This window comes from Sodiomyces alcalophilus (assembly GCF_042370955.1).
Source record: "Sodiomyces alcalophilus JCM 7366 unplaced genomic scaffold ACRALscaffold_8, whole genome shotgun sequence".
Classification (NCBI taxonomy): Eukaryota; Fungi; Ascomycota; class Sordariomycetes; order Glomerellales; family Plectosphaerellaceae; genus Sodiomyces; species Sodiomyces alcalophilus.
The window spans coordinates 1,353,875-1,370,541 of record NW_027263539.1 but is presented as its reverse complement, the minus strand read 5'-3'; the positions used below and the strand labels follow the sequence as shown (position 1 = coordinate 1,370,541).

The window sequence follows — 16,667 nt, the reverse complement described above, 5'->3', positions numbered from 1 at the left end:
TAGGCGGCGTTCAGCACCGTTCACACCGAAGCGTTTATATCGCAGCTGCTTTACATACATCCAATTTCTTACCAAAGAGTGCTCATTCTCGTCCATTCCCTCCCACCCTCGACGACAACACGTGCGGGCGAGGCCAACTAGCATGACATACAAGGCGTGCCAGTGGAGATTACAGGGGTAGCTCTAATGGCCAGGAATCGGCAAACGAAGAAGCGCTCGGCATCGCGTCAGCGCGACCAGCAGAAATCGCTGGATCAGAACACCATGTCCACGCTCTCCACCGAGGGACGAACCAGCGACGGCGCGCTGTCGAGCGATGTCCCCGAAAGCGAACAGGGAACCGGCACAGAGTTGACGAGCGTCGCGGGCTCGGACGAATATGGGATGACCAGCGTCAGCAGCGCCAGCGCCGCGCATGGGCGTGACGACCCTGAGTCGGACATGAGCGATGGCGTGTCCACTTTTGCGGCCCCAAGCGAATATCCCTCTGTTTTGACTACTTATCGATCCGAGCAGCCCTACATGACAGATCGAGATTTGGACATGTTAGTGCCGCATTACTCGCGCCCCATCCATCTCTTCCCCAACACCCCTTCCGAGAGACGATACTAATACCAATTGTGTAGGGCATCGACACGGTCCCTCACCGAACAAGACCTGGACTACCGCTGGATTCATGGCCGCCGGTATTGCGGAACATATTACATGCCGAATGACGAGTACGAGCAGTGCCGGTTGAGTCTCCTTCACAGGACCTTCCTCGAGATATTCGGAGGCGAACTATGCACGGCGCCGATTCACAACCCGCAAAAGGTCCTCGACGTCGGCACAGGCATCGGCGAATGGGCCATGGCCTTCTCGGACAGATACCCGGCGTGCGAGGTGATCGGGACAGACATTTCCGCCATCCAGCCGACCTCCGTGCCGGCCAACTGCTTCTTCGAGATTGACGACGCCGAGCTAGAATGGGAACGAGAAGCCGACTCGTTCGACCTGGTGCACATGCGCGACCTCATGGGCGCCTTCCGCGACTGGCCCTGGATCTACCGGCAGGCCTACAAGGTGCTCAAGCCCGGCGGGTGGCTGGAGATTTCCGACTTTGACAACTCGGGGAGCGGCGTCAAGTCCATCGTCGCCAACTTCCCCCCGGACTCGGACATGCACACGCTGGCCGAGCACCTGGTCATCGCGGCCAACAAGTCGGGGCGGCAGCGGAACCTGCACCACGTCAACCCCGTGTTCCTGACCGACGCCGGGTTCGTCGACGTCAAGATCACCGAGCACGTCATCCCCATCAACATCGAGGCCAACGAGGGCAAGCTCTGGCTGATCGCCTGCGTGGACGGCATGGAGGCGCTGACGCTGCGGCTGCTGACGAAGTACATGGGGTGGGAGGCCCAGAAGCTCAAGGAGGCGTGCTACAACGTGGCCCGGGACATTTCGCGGATTGCGCGCGACCCGGTAAAATCAAAGGGGTTGAATATCAAGGTTCGCGTCATGATCGGTCGGAAACCCACGGGGCCCAGACCAAACAGGGAAACACCGAGTAAACGGGCCGGGGATGTGGAACGGAGGCCGGAGGATGTTGCGCGGGAAAATGGCGAATAACACGACCGAAGTGGAAAGACAAAAGAAGAGAAGGAGAAGAAGACAACTCGACGTGCGAGGTCACTGGGACGAGGAACAGGGACAGAAAGGACTCAAAAATCGCAGCACCACGATGCATGGATGTATCCTGGCTGCGACGGATGGCTTGGGGTGTTGAAAAGACATGGGGACTGTGAATCATAGAAGGGCGGGCGTTCTATCTTCGTTGTACATATTTTTCATGCCTCTGCCCATTTGCTGGGATGTAGCGATTTTTTTTCTTCTACTCACTTGTCACTTGTGACAGCTCGCTGAATTCTTCGGCGATATTTTACCTTGTTTAGATCTAGCATCTCATATGGTGTGCTGTGCATCATCAGGACAATTCATTTTCCTGAGGACGGGAGTTTTGGGTCTGTTGTCTGATCTTGCGTCACCAAGTACATTGTAAGACAAAAGGTAACTGAGAGGTACTTCAAGGTACTGTTCTCGCCGAAATGGCCATAATGTCACTCAGTACTTGCTCGAGTTACCTGGCTATATACGAAAAAGAGGTAATTATCCAGTACCACGCTCCAGGCATCAATAAAGCCAAGGTATTACCTAAAGTGCTAAGCTTGCCCAGCAACTCCTGGTCAGAGCTTCCCCAACCCACCGACATCATTTCCACCCCAACGACCTCAACAACGTTCCAACTTCACTACCCTCCAACCCCACCCGCGAGTATCGAATTATCGTGCCAGAGCTGTAACGACTTGGGCTTTCACGTCGTATGGCCAGGACGAGCAGATGACCCTGCCAGGATGGCGCTCAATTCAGCCGACGGCTTCGCGGCCGGCAACGGGATGCTGCTCGACCTTGGCTTAGCCGACGGGACTCTGCCCATGTTCGTCGTCGAACGCGTGCAGATGAAGTTCTCCGTCGCCGCCGATTTCGTGGCTGCCCAGGTCGCCAATAATGTCCTCGTCCTGGCGCTCTCCAACGGCCGCATCTTGCGCATCGACTTGAATAGACCCGAAGACATTGACGGTACGTCACCCTTGTTTTCAAACTCTTTTCCGTGAAGGGTCCCATTCCATTTGATGCACGGCATACCGGCCGTAAGATGGGATCAAGGCTGACCTGACGCGAAAATGTCCAGACATGGATTTGCCCAAAAAGACGACCGAGGTGGGCGTCATCCGTCGCATGTTCCTCGATCCAACCGCTTCCCATCTCCTCATCTGCACCGCTCTCGGCGAGAACTACTACCTCCACTCCCAACAAAAACATCCCCGCCCGCTAGCCCGCCTCCGTGGCGTGTCCATCGAATGTGTGGCCTGGAACCCCTCCCTGCCGACAGCCTCCACACGAGAGATCCTCCTCGGCGCCTCCGACGGCAACATCTACGAAGCCCTCATCGAGGCTACTTCCGAATTCTACAAGAAGGACATCCGGCTGAAGAATATCCACCGCCTGCCGGATGGGCCTATTACAGGGCTGTGGGCCGACGCCCTGCAGGGGAAAGCCGACGTGCGGAGGGTCATGATCGCCCAGCAGCACCGGCTGCTCCATATTTCCGGCAAGATCGGACAAGGCTACGACAGCAGCGGTTCGGTCTACACGAAGCTGTTCGAAGCAGAACAGCCCACAAGTCACGAGCTGTCGCGGACACCCTCTGCCACCGCGCCGTCCGCGCTCGTGGTATCGCCAGACCCGCCCGAGACGAATCCGTACGAAGACGAACACGTGGAACGCGCATACGCCTGGCTCTCGTCTCGGGGCGTCTTTCACGGCAAGCTTCTCGATGATCTTGATGCGGACCTGGGCACTCGGGTTTTCTCGCAGTCTACACTCTTCTCCAAATCACAGCTCGTCCCCGCCGAGGCGGCCAAGAGGAAAGACGGGCCGGAATTTATCGACGCCATTGCGCTGACGCAGTGGCACATTCTTCATCTGGTGGGCGGGCGCGTAGTCGCCACGAACAGGCTGACAGGAGCCATCGTGTACGACCAGATTGTGCTCGATCCCGGCCAGACGGCCATTGGCATGTGTGTTGATCTTCAGAAGAGCACGTTCTGGCTGTTCACGAGCCAAGAGATATTCGAAATCGTGGTCCGCGACGAAGATCGAAATATCTGGCAGATCATGCTGGACATGCAGCAATTCGACGCGGCACTGCAGCACGCAAAGACGCCGGGGCAGAAAGAAACGGTAGCGACTTCGTACGGCGACTACTTGGTTGGCAAGGGGCATTTCCTCGAGGCGGCTGCCGTCTACGGGCGGAGCAACAAGCCGTTTGAAGAAGTGGCCCTGTCTCTCATCGACAACGGGCAGTCGGACGCGTTGCGCAAATACCTGCTAGCCAAGTTGGCGACAACCAAGAAGGGGGCCATTATGCAGAGGATCATGATCGCCACCTGGCTGGTGGAAGTATTCATGGCCAAGCTGAACTCGCTGGATGATTCGATCGCCTCGCATGCCGAGTTGTCCGGTAACGGCAACGCCGCGCGGTCCAAGGAGCAGCTCCGGACGGTGCAGGCGGAATACCAGGACTTTGTTACCAAATACAAGAACGACCTCGACAAACGGACCGTCTATGACGTGATTAGCAGTCACGGCCGCGAGGAGGAGCTGCTCTACTTTGCCAACGCGATCAACGACTACTACTATGTCCTGTCGTATTGGGTGCAGCGCGAAAGGTGGGCCGAAGTCCTCAATGTGCTGAAGAAGCAGACGGATCCCGAGGTATTCTACCGCCACGGCACCGTGCTCATGACGCACGTGGCCACGGGACTGGTCGACATTCTGATGCGACACGCCGACCTGAACCCCCGGAGGCTCATTCCCGCGCTCCTGGAGTACGATCGGAACTTCAGCGGGCCGCTGTACCAGAACCAGGCGGTGAGATATCTGCAGTATGTCATCAACCAGCTCAAGTCGCGCGATTCGGCGGTGCACAACACGCTGGTCTCCATTTATGCGTCCCATCCGTCATCAGACGAAGCTGGACTGTTGGCCTATTTGGAGTCGCAGGGCGACGAGCCGGATTACGACCCCGACTTTGCCCTGCGGCTGTGTATCCAGCACCACAGAACGCTCTCGTGCGTACACATTTTCACGGGCATGGGGCAGTACCTCCAAGCGGTGGACCTGGCCCTGTCGCACGACCAGGTCGAGCTGGCGTCGGTGATTGCCGACCGGCCCATGTCGAACCCGCAGCTGCGGAAGCGGCTCTGGCTGGCCGTGGCGCGCAAGGTGATCACGCAGTCGGACGGCATCAAGGCGGCGATTGATTTCCTGAAGCGGTGCGACCTCCTCAAGATTGAGGATTTGATTCCTTTCTTCCCCGACTTTGTGGTGATTGACGACTTTAAGGAGGAGATTTGCGCGGCGCTCGAGGACTACAGCCGCAACATTGACGGGCTCAAGAAGGAGATGGACGAGTCGTCGCAGACGGCGGCCAACATCAAGGTGGACATTGTGGCGCTGGACCAGCGGTACGCCATTGTCGAGCCCGGGGAGAAGTGCTACGTGTGCGGGCTGCCGCTGCTGAGCCGGCAGTTCTTTGTGTTTCCGTGCCAGCACTCTTTCCACTCGGACTGTCTGGGGAGGAGGGTGCTCGAGCAGGCGGGCGTGGGGACGAGCAGGCGCATCAAGGAGCTGCAGGTGCAGATCAGCAAGGGGCTGGTGAATGGGGCGAAGAGGGAGGCGATGATTGGCGAGCTTGATTCGCTCGTGGCTTCGGCATGGTATGTTTACACCTTTGCTCTTTTGTTTTGACCCCTTTACACCCTTCCCAATGAGTTCGTCTCTGGTCGGCCGTACTACTTACTAACTTGGGTTGCAGTATTCTTTGCAGTGAATTTGCCATCAAGAGGATTGATCAGCCTTTCATCACACCGCAGGATAACCTGAGCGAGTGGGCGGTATAGTTGAAGTGGTCGATTATTCGGGTGGTCGTCAATGTCTGCATCTCTCATATTTCAGCATCATAGGGGTATGTATGCTACTGGTTAGGTCTCTTGTCGGCGAATACCCGGAGTTCCGAACATGATTCACCTTGATAGCTTTTCACATGCCATATAGGTACCTATAGTTGGAATGGCAAATCGCACGGTTCACTTCCCACTGGGTCCTGGCGCCCGCCTCTCCATCAGTGGCAAGGCAGGAGGCAGGTGAGCAAACAAGGGAAGGAGCGACCCAGTTCCTGCCAGCCTCATCCAGCCATGAAGGAGTCATGGAAGGAGCGTCCAACCAAAGATTCATACCCCCCCGTATGCCACTCTCCTCTCGGGGGTTTTTCGAGCAGCTGGTGTAGTGGCACTACCCTCTGCTTGTTTTTCCCATAAAGTACGCGGTGCCGGGCAAGTGTCTACCTCCGTGATGTCGACGGCCTCGCCACCCGTTCGAATCACGCAGGGCGCGGGACTTTTTTGCATTTTTCTCCGTCTTTTGCTTCTTTTCTTTTTGCCTTTCTCACTAGATACATCGAGGCGCCACACGGGCTATTCCTATCAGTAGGAGAGTTGAACACTTGTTTGCATTCGTTCCTCCTATATTATACTCTAGGATTTAGGTCAACGAACCTCCGATTAATTGTATGTTACGTGTTTAGTTAATGGCTTGCTTGTAATATAATGAAGCTGTTGGTTGTATACAAGAACAGAATTATATTCAACTCCTATAATCTTTTGAATCCTCTCGTTCTATGCCCTACGTCGGCAAGCTGCCAAATATCAATAAAGATGCTCAATATAAAAGGCCAGACAGACACATGCAAGTTGTTTCCTCGCCAAGCTTCTCAAGATGCCATTTCTTCAACTACCACATGACGGCGTCTATAAACTTTACGTTCTGTGTAGTTGTACTTATTGTCCTCGAGCAACCGTGGTATGCTTCGAATGGTTAAGGGCAGCAAAGGATAAAATCCCCTGGCTCTGCGGTGTTTCCTTCGATCCTCATTTTACTTTGAGACTGCCTGTTACAGTTCATATCTTGGAAGCAAAGTGGTCTGTATCCGTGGTGTTGTGTTGCCATCAGAGTTCAGATGGTAAATTTCTCCAGTTGATAAGGGACAATGTTGAAAATCCGGGCTGTCGCACTAGAGCCTCCAGCCACGGCAATTCGCAGATATCTGGAGTGTTTACTCGTCGGTCTTGTTGGCAAATGACGATGGTTGCTGGGCTGTCGTGACAGGACGTCCATTGCTTATGTAATAATTATTCTGATACTCTACGGTGAGGCAACGTCGTAACGGTGAGCTGCGTCCCCGGTTTGTCGAGGGCCTCGAAAGTGTTGGCGACACGACAAATGGATCCCCCACTTCTCACCGATCCTGTTTTTGTGTTACTTTGACGAGTCTAGAATTTGCTCACGTATATTGACTGACAAACAAGGCGCCAATATGTCTAATCTATACATGTAGACCAACTCCAAATCTTGATGCGTCTAGTCTATATCTCTCCCACGTCAAAGGCGCAGAAAAAGAGGGGGCGAGAAGGAGAGGAGAGAGAAGGAAATTAGTCCTCCGGCGCGATACCAGCACCTTCCCAACCCCCCTCAGGGATGAACTCGCGCATGACATCCCGCACATAGTCCGCCGGCAATCCAAATGAGAGCTGTGCCTCGTGAATGGCCCTATTCATCCGGGCAATGTATTCCGAGCGCGGGACATCGGGAACGACGCGTCTAAAATCGACGTACACGAGCGCGTCCACCGTCGGGACACCCGCTTCCTTGCGCTCCTGCTTCACCGGCTCACATCCGCCACACGGGGAAGAGGACGGAGACTTATGGGAACAAGCAGAAGGACCAATAAGTTGAACGGGTAGCATGACTTTCTCGTATGCATATGGCACGCCCTCGTATAAATCCAGCTGGGCTTCATCATCCGGCCCCAGGGTGTAGAGGACACCGTAGACGCCGGGGCCCATGTCGTGGTTGCCGCTACCGGAATCCTCTTTTGTCTTGGTTTCAGGTGCTGTTCCGTCGAGGGCTCCTGGACCAACCCCGTCAATGAGGGAAGTGCTATCCGGATAGGACTTGTGGACGACGTTGGCGTAGCCGCGGGCGTTGATGAGCCAGGACCAGGGGTGCGGGAGGTGGGCTAGGCATAGAGGTTCCGAGTCGGGGCAGCGGGCTAGCATTTGGGTGGGGGAGAGGTTGGAGCCGTAGGCAAAGTAGTAAAGGGGAGGCGACTCGGGTTCTTCGCCCAGGTTGCAAGCTGCAGCTGCGGGTGCCATGGGATGTGTGTGGCGGATGGTGATAGTTGGGTGGTGAGATGGTGATCGCCACAAACAGACGCAGATCGAAGCTGAGGCGGGATCACTCGAGGGGTCGTATTATGGTGGGTTTCGTTTTTCCCTCGTCATATGGAATCATTGGGTGAGGAAATGTGAAAACTGCAGTGGGTGCCTGTTGGGAGGAATCTAGGCTGGACTCGAAATGTATATATAGGCAGATCACAGAGGAGACAAAGGGGGAAGGAAGGCGATAGGCATAACGAAGGAGCTTTCAATATAGGTTGGAATAAAAGGCCGTTTTTATTGTCATGAATAAGAGAAGGTTCGAGTTATTCCGACTGTACTCCTTGGTTATTCCGACTATAGTTTAGATATAGACCCTTCGATATATATCCTTCCTAACTACGATCATAAACCACTTCGACATCTTTTTATTGATTTGATCGCTCGGACTTGATTAACGGATAAGTTGTTTGTTCGATCGAGCTAATAGCAGTAATCCTCTTCTCCGTCTTCCTCTTCGTCTTCCTCTTCGTCTTCCTCTTCGTCTTCCTCTTCGTCTTCCTCTTCCATACCTACGCTTACGCGACCGCGGCTAACTTATTCTTACTCTATATAACAAGGTAACGGAACGCGCTGCCTCTATCTGTAGATTAACGACGTAGATTGACGACGTACGAAGTAGATTAACGATGTAGATTGATAATAAGGAAGATTAACAGGAAGATCAAGGTCTAGGTCTGAACTACAGTCGGAACAACTCGAACCTAAGAGAAACGGCAGTGTACGAAGTATGATGCGACTGCAAGTAATTACCGAGTATCGATGCGAGTCAAGAGTCCATTCATCATTTGCGGCAGCTCGTTAATACGTCCGCAGTGTTGTCAATACCCACTTGGGATATAAACGAATCACGAACATAGCTCACGTTCTCCTGGACATACACAATAATATAAAGCTTCAGCTTCTTCTCCGTATTTGAACTTTTGCCGATATGAGCCCGTTTCCCGGACAAGACGGTCGATTCCATCTTTCTACACGATAACCGCCAAACGACTCTTTCGCATCTGCTGCGCCTCCTAATCTCCAAAAGACGTTGTCAGATTACCTGCAATGCCTACTATACTCCAACAACCCGCCCTCGCTCGGGTGCGCCCCTTTGTTCCTCTCGCATGGCATATCGCTAAACAAAACACTCCTGTCCTTCCCTTTCGCCGACGTCGCCTGCCTATGGCCCCTACCGCTACACCCAGCGCCTATCCCCGGATTTGAAACAGGTAAGAGATGAAGGAGAAAAAGTTGAATTCAAGCAGAGCATGTTCTGGAAAGGTAGCTCCTCTTTGTCGCTTGTGAAGAGACCCTGACGGTCTAGGTAGGGTACAGTATGGGTGGGAAGATACAAAAATATAACAGAGAGGAAGTGGAAACAAGAGAAGGCTTCGCCTTTGTAGCTATACAGCTTCATCGCCTATCGCTTCATCTGTCGTGTTGTCGCCTACCCGTCGTATAAAAATGCCGTGTTGAAATGGTGTCAGATAAGTGCTGTTGGTATGCCGCCATGAACCCATGCTTGAACAGAAGACCTAAGCAGTGACGCCTTAAGTAGTGACACGGGCTCCGAGCCACCGTGTATATGTCAACTCTCTGGACCTTGGTATGGTATGAAACGTGAGGCGGGCGTGAACCCTGTCATGTATGGGCGACTGATGCCACGGGAGACCGACCGGTGCCACGTCGTTGAAAGTGTAGACATTTATTTGAATTCGTCAGAGGGAGCAGGAGCTCTTGTCATTCTCCCAGTCGTATATGGGAATTCCTTCGCGCACCCATCCGGCCCTTCCCTAGGGATCCGTGGTGTCGAAATCAAGCCGCCGGCACGCTGGACAGCACCGGTAGCAGCTTCGTTTGAATCGGCGCGTCATCGTCTCCGCGTTCATTGGACTTCCTGACGGCGTCGCCAGGACCCGTGGTGGTCCTTGATCGTATTGACGGGATCCCTCCCTCCGATCCTATACCGAGATGCAGACGCAGAGACCGCGGCGTTACCATGGGCATTGCCGAGGCAACGGCTTTTGAATTAGTCTTGAGCCGTGCTAGCAAGACATCCAATACCACTATGATGCAGATCCGCTCTCCGCAGCCGGTTTGACAGCCTTGGGGCGCGTGTCGAAGCCCAACCTCCCGTCCACGTTCTTCCGGTGCGTGGCCAAGTTGAGATGCCGCTCGAAATTACCCGTGGTGATTTCGGGGCCGGGCGTGTACGACTTGCCAGGGCAGTCCTTACACCGGATCCGCGGCAGGAACATCCACTTGTGGCCCGGCGGCGCTGCCTGGCCCTGCGGCACAGGCACGGGCGCCTCGGTCTCCGGGTTGATGCACGAGTGCTTCATGATCCCTTCAAACAGGTCGTGCGGGTACTTTTCGCGGAGTTGTTGCAGGCTGGCCGATAACCAATCGGGAGGCTACGTCGCAATGTCAGCATGAGCAATTGGGTCGAGTATCTGATGATCAAAAAGAAAGAGAAGGAAAAAAAAGAAATGGAAAGGGAAAAACATACGCTAGGTATTTGATGTCCCTCAATCTGCTCCGGCGCCGGGACAGCCCCCAGGAGACTCTGTGAGACCGGCGTGCCCATCTTCTGTCCGTTAGACGCAGTTCGCGAGGCCGAGCCGGGTCCGACCGACGTGCTGGGTATACGGGTATGCGCAGGTGTCGACGGAGTCTGGGAACCGCTGGCCGAGAGCCTCGCCCGCGGGTTCTGCAAGAACCGCCTCAGCTTGTCCCTGTTGATCTTGAGCGTGACGATCATTTGGGCCGGCTCCTCGGTTTCGTCGCGGAGGTCGCGCCCGAACCGACTGGCGTTCCTGCGCGTCTCGTGGTGGTGGACGATGCTGCCTTCGGGAGTCTCGGAGCGTCCGAGGTTGGCCATCCGCTGCTGCGCGAGCGAGGCGGCTCCGCGGAGACCCCTCGTCCGCGCGGTTCCGCCCAGCTGCGAAACGGCCGGCGAATCGGGACCCGAATCATCGCTCTCATCCGAGTCCGATATGGCGCCGTCGCGCGCCCCCGGTCTCCTGCGAGTGCCGGGCGGCGCCGCCACCCTCTTGTACAGCGTCGACTCCTCAATGTCGGTGGCGGCGCCCGGGAGCACCGACGACACAATGAGCGTCCGGATCGTCCGCTGGCGATCCTTGAGGTCGGGAAGCTGAGGACCGCCTCGTCTGTTGATCGACCTCTTCTGTCTCCTCTGTTCCCTGGAGAAGACCATTTCGTTCCTCTCGGCGTCGGCGTCGGACAGTTCGTAGAGATACGGCGCGTATTCCTTGGCTTGCTGCTGCGGCCGGAAAACGCTGGGCAACGGCGACGGGAGGAATGCGTCGATCAGGTCCGGGTCCTCCAGCGGCCGGCCGTCGAACGGGTGGCCGACGCTGTACAGACTCTTGGTGAACAGCTGCGTCTGCTCCCGGATGCAGTGGGCGATGGCGGTGGTGAACTCGCCCGAGAGCGCCAGCTCGCGGCTCATGCTGGCGGCGAATTCCTCGGGCGAATTCAGCGGGTTATTGATGTCCCATTCGAACTGGTCCACCAGCGTGTGTTGGCCGATGGTGATATTGAGCTTGACCAGTATCCTCATCTCGTCGTTCTTGTACGCCCAGTACGGGAGTTCGGGGTCCAGGGCGTCTTCGTCCGAGTAGACGAACGGATAAAAGTCCATGAGCTGGTCGTGCATCTGGTGGAGCACGGGTTCCAGCAGGGCCTTGTCGGTCGGGTCCAGCCCCATGTCCTCGAGGAAGTTCTGCGCAAAGACTTCCGGGTGGACGATGCGGTCATGCAGGTTCCACGTGAACGTGTCGCGTAGCCTGACCTTGTCCCAATCCACGTCGATGCGAACGGGGACGAGCTCCTCGTGCTGATCGGCTTGTTTCTTGGTGTCCTTCTTCTTCCACGTCAACCGTGGCGACCGTCTCTTCCCGGCCCTCGGCTTCTGCTGGGGGTACACGATTTGCGGCCCCGGCGGCTTCATGCGCGGATCGATGGGGATGAACGAGTTGGAGTAGGCTCGATAGCCGTCGCCGTGGAGTACGTTGGGTGGGAAGAACTGTCGATGGGTGTGGCGGATGACGTTGTAGTCGTCAATCTTGGCGTTCAGGTAGGCCATGGTATCCGCCATACGAGACTGCGCATCGTCGATGGCGGCCTGGTTCGCGAAATCTCGCGTCATATACCTCTCCAGCACGATTTTCTGGAACGACTCCTTGGTCCGTACCGGGATGGGCTGAGGCTCCTTTTCGGCCTTGTCGTCGCTGTCATTCTGAGCGGCCGTTGATGTACCGACGCCCGCCGTGGCAGGGTCGGCACTTGCTGATGATTCGGGACCTGATGAAGAAGGAGCCGCTGCAGCCCCATCGTTGGCTGAATCTGTCGAGAAGTTCGGTGCAGAACCAGACGCCGACGCGGACGGCTGCGCGGCGGCCATCGTGTCTTTGCTCCCGTGCTGCTGACGAGTCGCCGGGGCAGCGATGCAATCGACAGCGCCAGCCGCAGGTTTCGGATCGCGAAGCTATAAATACAGGTTCTTTTTATCCGATTGGGGTTTCGCCGTGGTTACGGGGGGTCGGCGCTCTATATCCAGCGCGCAACTGCCATGTACATAGCGAAGGCGATCTGGGGATTTGTCGAGGAGGCTCCAGGGGCGACGATTTTTGGGAAGCAACGCGCTCTCGAGATTTACATGCAATTGGGGGGTCACTAACGCGGCAATGTATTTTCGCTACTGTTAGACAAGCAACGGTACCTCTATCAGTTAGCATACCTGGCGCCATCGGCATTACTTCGGGAATGCAGTCGAGTGCTTGCGACGGTATCTTGCTAGCTACATAACCCATGTTATAAGCATGAATGTACATAAGCGTTTACCGGTTCGCTTGAAGTAGTTGTGGAGTACTCTTACGTAACGACGCACAAAGTAGCCCGTACACGTACCGACGATATTTTCAATGATGTCGCTGTTCCACAACAGTTCCAAACGGCAGTTCCACAGCAACGAACCAAGTTCACCCGACAACAGGAACTGGTGGCTTACAAGCTCTCTCACCTCTGATGATGCTGGAATCATCCTGAGTATTCTGCAGCCCAACCCCTTCACCTCACGCTTCACTATCTGGTACGAGTCAATGACCGACAGCATGTGGGTTCTCTTCACCTCAGCTGTGAGACAGAAGCAGGGAATATGTATTCGGTTCCTTGTCTGTAGCTTGTCTACCTGTAGGCGTCACGACATACGAATAGACCACAAGTACCTTGAAGGTACCCTTCCAGCTGCCTGAATGCCCTATGCCGAGATGAGAGCTAGCTCGGTACGGATGGGGAACCTCTGGCCGCCCCTCCCCTTCTTCCACCCCGCCCTCACACATTGACGGTTTTGCTCAAAATACCGTCCACGTCCATCCGCCCCTCTTCCTCCTCCCCCCTTCTCGTGTGACCAACTTCCACTCTTTCCCAAGACCCAGCGAAACCCTCCACCCGCCTTGTAAATTCCGTCTCGCACGTATTGCGTTGCTTAGACTTTTCACCATGTCGGACGACAAGGCAACAGGTTTGTATTTTGCCCGATCCCATTTCTTTGCCCACGGTCCTCTTTTGCAGCTACTGCCCAGCTTGCTACCCCACGTACCAGAGGTCTGGGTATGCATTTAACGTGCAACGGCGATGCTTCCTACATGAGAGCAGCTTGGACGAGAGACGATCGAGGTCGGACGATATAAACGCGCCGAGTTCCCTCGCCGATTTCCCCCATCTTTCCACTCCACTGTCTCCCGTTTTGTGTCGAAATTCCACAGCTTGCAAGCTTCTCGCCGTTCGAACTGCCACTAGTCAAAATCTTCCCTGCGAGCTTAGCTGACATACCCGCAGACTACACCCTCAACAACCCGGACACCCTCACCAAGTACAAAACCGCGGCTGAGATCTCCGAGAGGGTTCTGGCTGCCGTCTCGAAGCTATGCGTGCCCGGTGCCAAGATTGTCTCCATCTGCCAGAAGGGCGATGAGCTCATGGAGGAGGAGCTCTCCAAGGTTTACCGTGGAAAGAAGGTCTCCAAGGGTGCGTGCGCTTCCATTCCCGATCGGATCTTGAATATGATCTCCCTAGGCCTACCCATCCTTTTTTTCTTCGATTTTGGTCGAACGCGGCGTTAATGGCAGGCCTTGAACGCCTCCCCGATACTCAGGTTTCTCGCATCCCACCACCGTCTCACCGGCTTCCTTCGTCACCCCTTACACCCCGCTGACGAGCGATGAATCCGAGGCGGCCCTCGAAATTCAGCCCAATGAACCCATCAAGATTCAACTTGGTGCCCAAATTGACGGCTTCGGATCCATTGTTTGCGACACAGTGCTGGCCAGGCCCGAGGGCGAGGAGCAGCAGGAGGTCACGGGCCGCGATGCGGACCTAATCCTCGCCAATTACTATGCCAACGAACTTCTCCTTCGCCTCATGCTTCCCCCGGGCCTGCTGGCTTCTGGGTCGGACGAGGAAAAGGCCAAGGCGGCCTCTGCGAAGCCTCCTACCCAAGCCAAGATTACAAGCTTGCTGGAGAAGGTCGTCAAGAGCTACGATTGCAACCTTGTCGAGAGCACGACCTCGTGGCTGTTTGACCGCAACGAGATTGAAGGGGCCAAGAAGATTGTACTCGCCCCGGCCGAAGGTGTCAAGGGCGAGGGCAGCCCCGAGATTGGAGAGGTCTGGGGTGTCGAGATGGGCGTGAGCTTGGGTTCGGGCAAGGTGAAGCAGTTCGACAACAGGGCGACTCTGCACCGCCGCACGCTCCAGACCTACGGCCTCAAGCGTCCCACGTCGCGCAAGATCCTGTCCGAGGTGCAGAAGAAGTTTGGAACCTTCCCGTTCAGCTTGCGCCAGCTCGAGGACGAGCGCGACGCCAAGTCGGGCGTTGTCGAGTGCGTCCGTGGCAATGTGTTCCGCCAGTACGAAGTCGTCGGTGACAAGGACAACTCGCCGGTTGCTCGGCTGCTAACCACCATCGGTATGAGAGAATCCGCCCCTACGTCATGGCCCCGCCTTTTTTCTGTTGTCTCTCGGCCTATGCCATGTGCTTCGAATTGATCCACTAACCGCCACGCACAGCCATCACTAAGAACGGCATCACGAAGCTGGGTACCGCCCCGCCGCTAGACGTGAGCAAGTATAAGACGGACAAGAAGATTGAGGACGAGGAGATTCTGCAGATCCTGGAGCAGCCTCTTTCCAGGAACACTGGCAAGAAGAACAAGAAGAAGAAGAAGAAGCCCGCCAAGAAGGCCGAGGAGGGAGCGGCCGAGGAGAGCGACGAGTAAGGCCGAGCAAAGGCTTGACCAAGGGGAAGGGTTATCACCCAAGGACTGCCGCTATCTCGGCTGGCGGGGAAACCTGTCCTTGTTGGGCAGTTCGTTACCCCAAATGCAGACTTGCACTTCACTATGGTGTCAAAGAAGGCGACAATTATGGCCCGAATGGGGTCTCGAGCCAGTGATCCTGGTGGCACAGGGCAGCAATGTAAAGCCTTGGCGGGTATTGTATTCGGCACAGGCTGCAATCCTTCTTCTGGCTGCTGTCCGCCCTAGGCGCCGTTATAATTTACATTATAACTGATTGTTTAACATGAACCAATTTTTCTTGCCTTTGCTCTCTCCTTGCGCTTTTGATGCGTTGCTGGCTGAGATGAATCCCTTGCACAGAGGACGGTAGCCAACGAAGACGAGGCGGAGGCAAGCCATCTGAACAAACCTTGACACAGCTCCACAGAGACGTGTCGGGAGCTTGGCCGCATGCACCCTTGGAAGAGACGCGATTCATGCCACGAATCTCTTGTAGTCCGACAAACAAAACCCCCAGGTCATGGAATCGGTCTCGTTGTATCTGTATTGAGCACGCCCAGGGGCTTTTTTGAGTGCGATGGCTCGCGTTCAGGGGCAAGAAACGGGACAGACAAAACAAGAACGGATCAACAAGAATATGACAAGGATTTCGAGTAAAGGACGAAAAAGGCGACTCGAACAGCACACACAAAAAAAAAACGTACCTAATTACCCATCGGCACTCTTCCCGCCTACCGCTTTTCACATAATGTATTACCATCCGAAGCCGACATGCGTGGGGCTCCTTCGTATGTACGGAGTAAGAGGAAGCGTGGTGACCCCTGGATGACGATACGAGTACTAATAGATAGTCCGGACACGGAAAGAGGAGACAGAGGCGGAAATTGATTCTCGAGATATGGATATATAGCCACAAAGACGGATTCTTTCTCCTGCACGGCCTGCCCAACGTTATGTGACACCCACCGCCTCGCCATGGGCCCATGACTGATAGATGATGGGCGCTGGTACACTGTTGCACTGGATACCCAGCTGCATCTCATCCATGGCTGATTGATATGTCGTCCTACGATTCGCTGTCGAGGACGGCATGGCAACAGGCGACCGGGCAAAGTCACGAAGAGATGACGATGATTCGGTGGAAAAGGGGCAGGGGGTTAGTGGGCAAGGGGACGATTCCTTTCAGTCTCAGTGGCGCAAAACTGGAAAAAAAAAACCCCAGCCCAAAACAAGATCAATCTGCAATTTTTTCTCGACAAGAGGAGACAACGGCATGATACAAGGACCAGAAGGAACTGGATGGGAGGGGAGGGGGTGGCGTGAGCATGTGAGGACGGAGTGTGTGAGCGCAAGTCGTGGGTCATGCTCGGATTTAAAATGGCTGGATCAAGGTCAGGCAGGTAGAAGAAACTTGAAGAGACGGTCACCCACGTAGGCCTGCAGTAGCGGTAACGGCTGGGTTTACCGACCTAAGCGGCAGGGACAG

General features: G+C 55.4%; 5 protein-coding genes across 5 annotated transcripts; 3 read left to right on the top strand and 2 right to left on the bottom strand.

The window, feature by feature from the left end:
* Positions 1-97: 97 nt before the first annotated feature.
* Positions 98-1,787, top strand: ACRALDRAFT_1083366 (uncharacterized protein). The gene is made up of 2 exons (XM_071019442.1): positions 98-545; positions 627-1,787. The coding sequence occupies exons 1-2, from the start codon at positions 187-189 to the stop codon at positions 1,606-1,608; spliced, it is 1,341 nt and encodes a 446-aa protein (XP_070871761.1). The 5' UTR covers positions 98-186; the 3' UTR covers positions 1,609-1,787.
* Positions 1,788-2,432: 645 nt separating this feature from the next.
* On the top strand, positions 2,433-5,501 carry ACRALDRAFT_1036977 (uncharacterized protein; the record flags this gene model as incomplete). Its single annotated transcript, XM_071015047.1, has 3 exons — positions 2,433-2,616; positions 2,729-5,318; positions 5,417-5,501. The coding sequence occupies 3 exons, from the start codon at positions 2,433-2,435 to the stop codon at positions 5,499-5,501; spliced, it is 2,859 nt and encodes a 952-aa protein (XP_070871760.1).
* A 1,587-nt stretch (positions 5,502-7,088) lies between these two features.
* ACRALDRAFT_1072589 (uncharacterized protein) lies at positions 7,089-7,811 on the bottom strand (the record flags this gene model as incomplete). The annotated part of the gene is made up of 1 exon (XM_071017999.1): positions 7,089-7,811. One exon carries the CDS (start codon positions 7,809-7,811, stop codon positions 7,089-7,091), a length of 723 nt encoding a protein of 240 aa, XP_070871759.1.
* Positions 7,812-9,925: 2,114 nt separating this feature from the next.
* ACRALDRAFT_2029894 (uncharacterized protein) lies at positions 9,926-12,285 on the bottom strand (the record flags this gene model as incomplete). The annotated part of the gene is made up of 2 exons (XM_071020624.1): positions 9,926-10,273; positions 10,369-12,285. 2 exons carry the CDS (start codon positions 12,283-12,285, stop codon positions 9,926-9,928), a joined length of 2,265 nt encoding a protein of 754 aa, XP_070871758.1.
* A 1,089-nt stretch (positions 12,286-13,374) lies between these two features.
* ACRALDRAFT_2037472 (uncharacterized protein) lies at positions 13,375-15,827 on the top strand. The gene is made up of 3 exons (XM_071020832.1): positions 13,375-13,910; positions 14,038-14,850; positions 14,952-15,827. Exons 1-3 carry the CDS (start codon positions 13,862-13,864, stop codon positions 15,158-15,160), a joined length of 1,071 nt encoding a protein of 356 aa, XP_070871757.1. The 5' UTR covers positions 13,375-13,861; the 3' UTR covers positions 15,161-15,827.
* Positions 15,828-16,667: the final 840 nt, after the last annotated feature.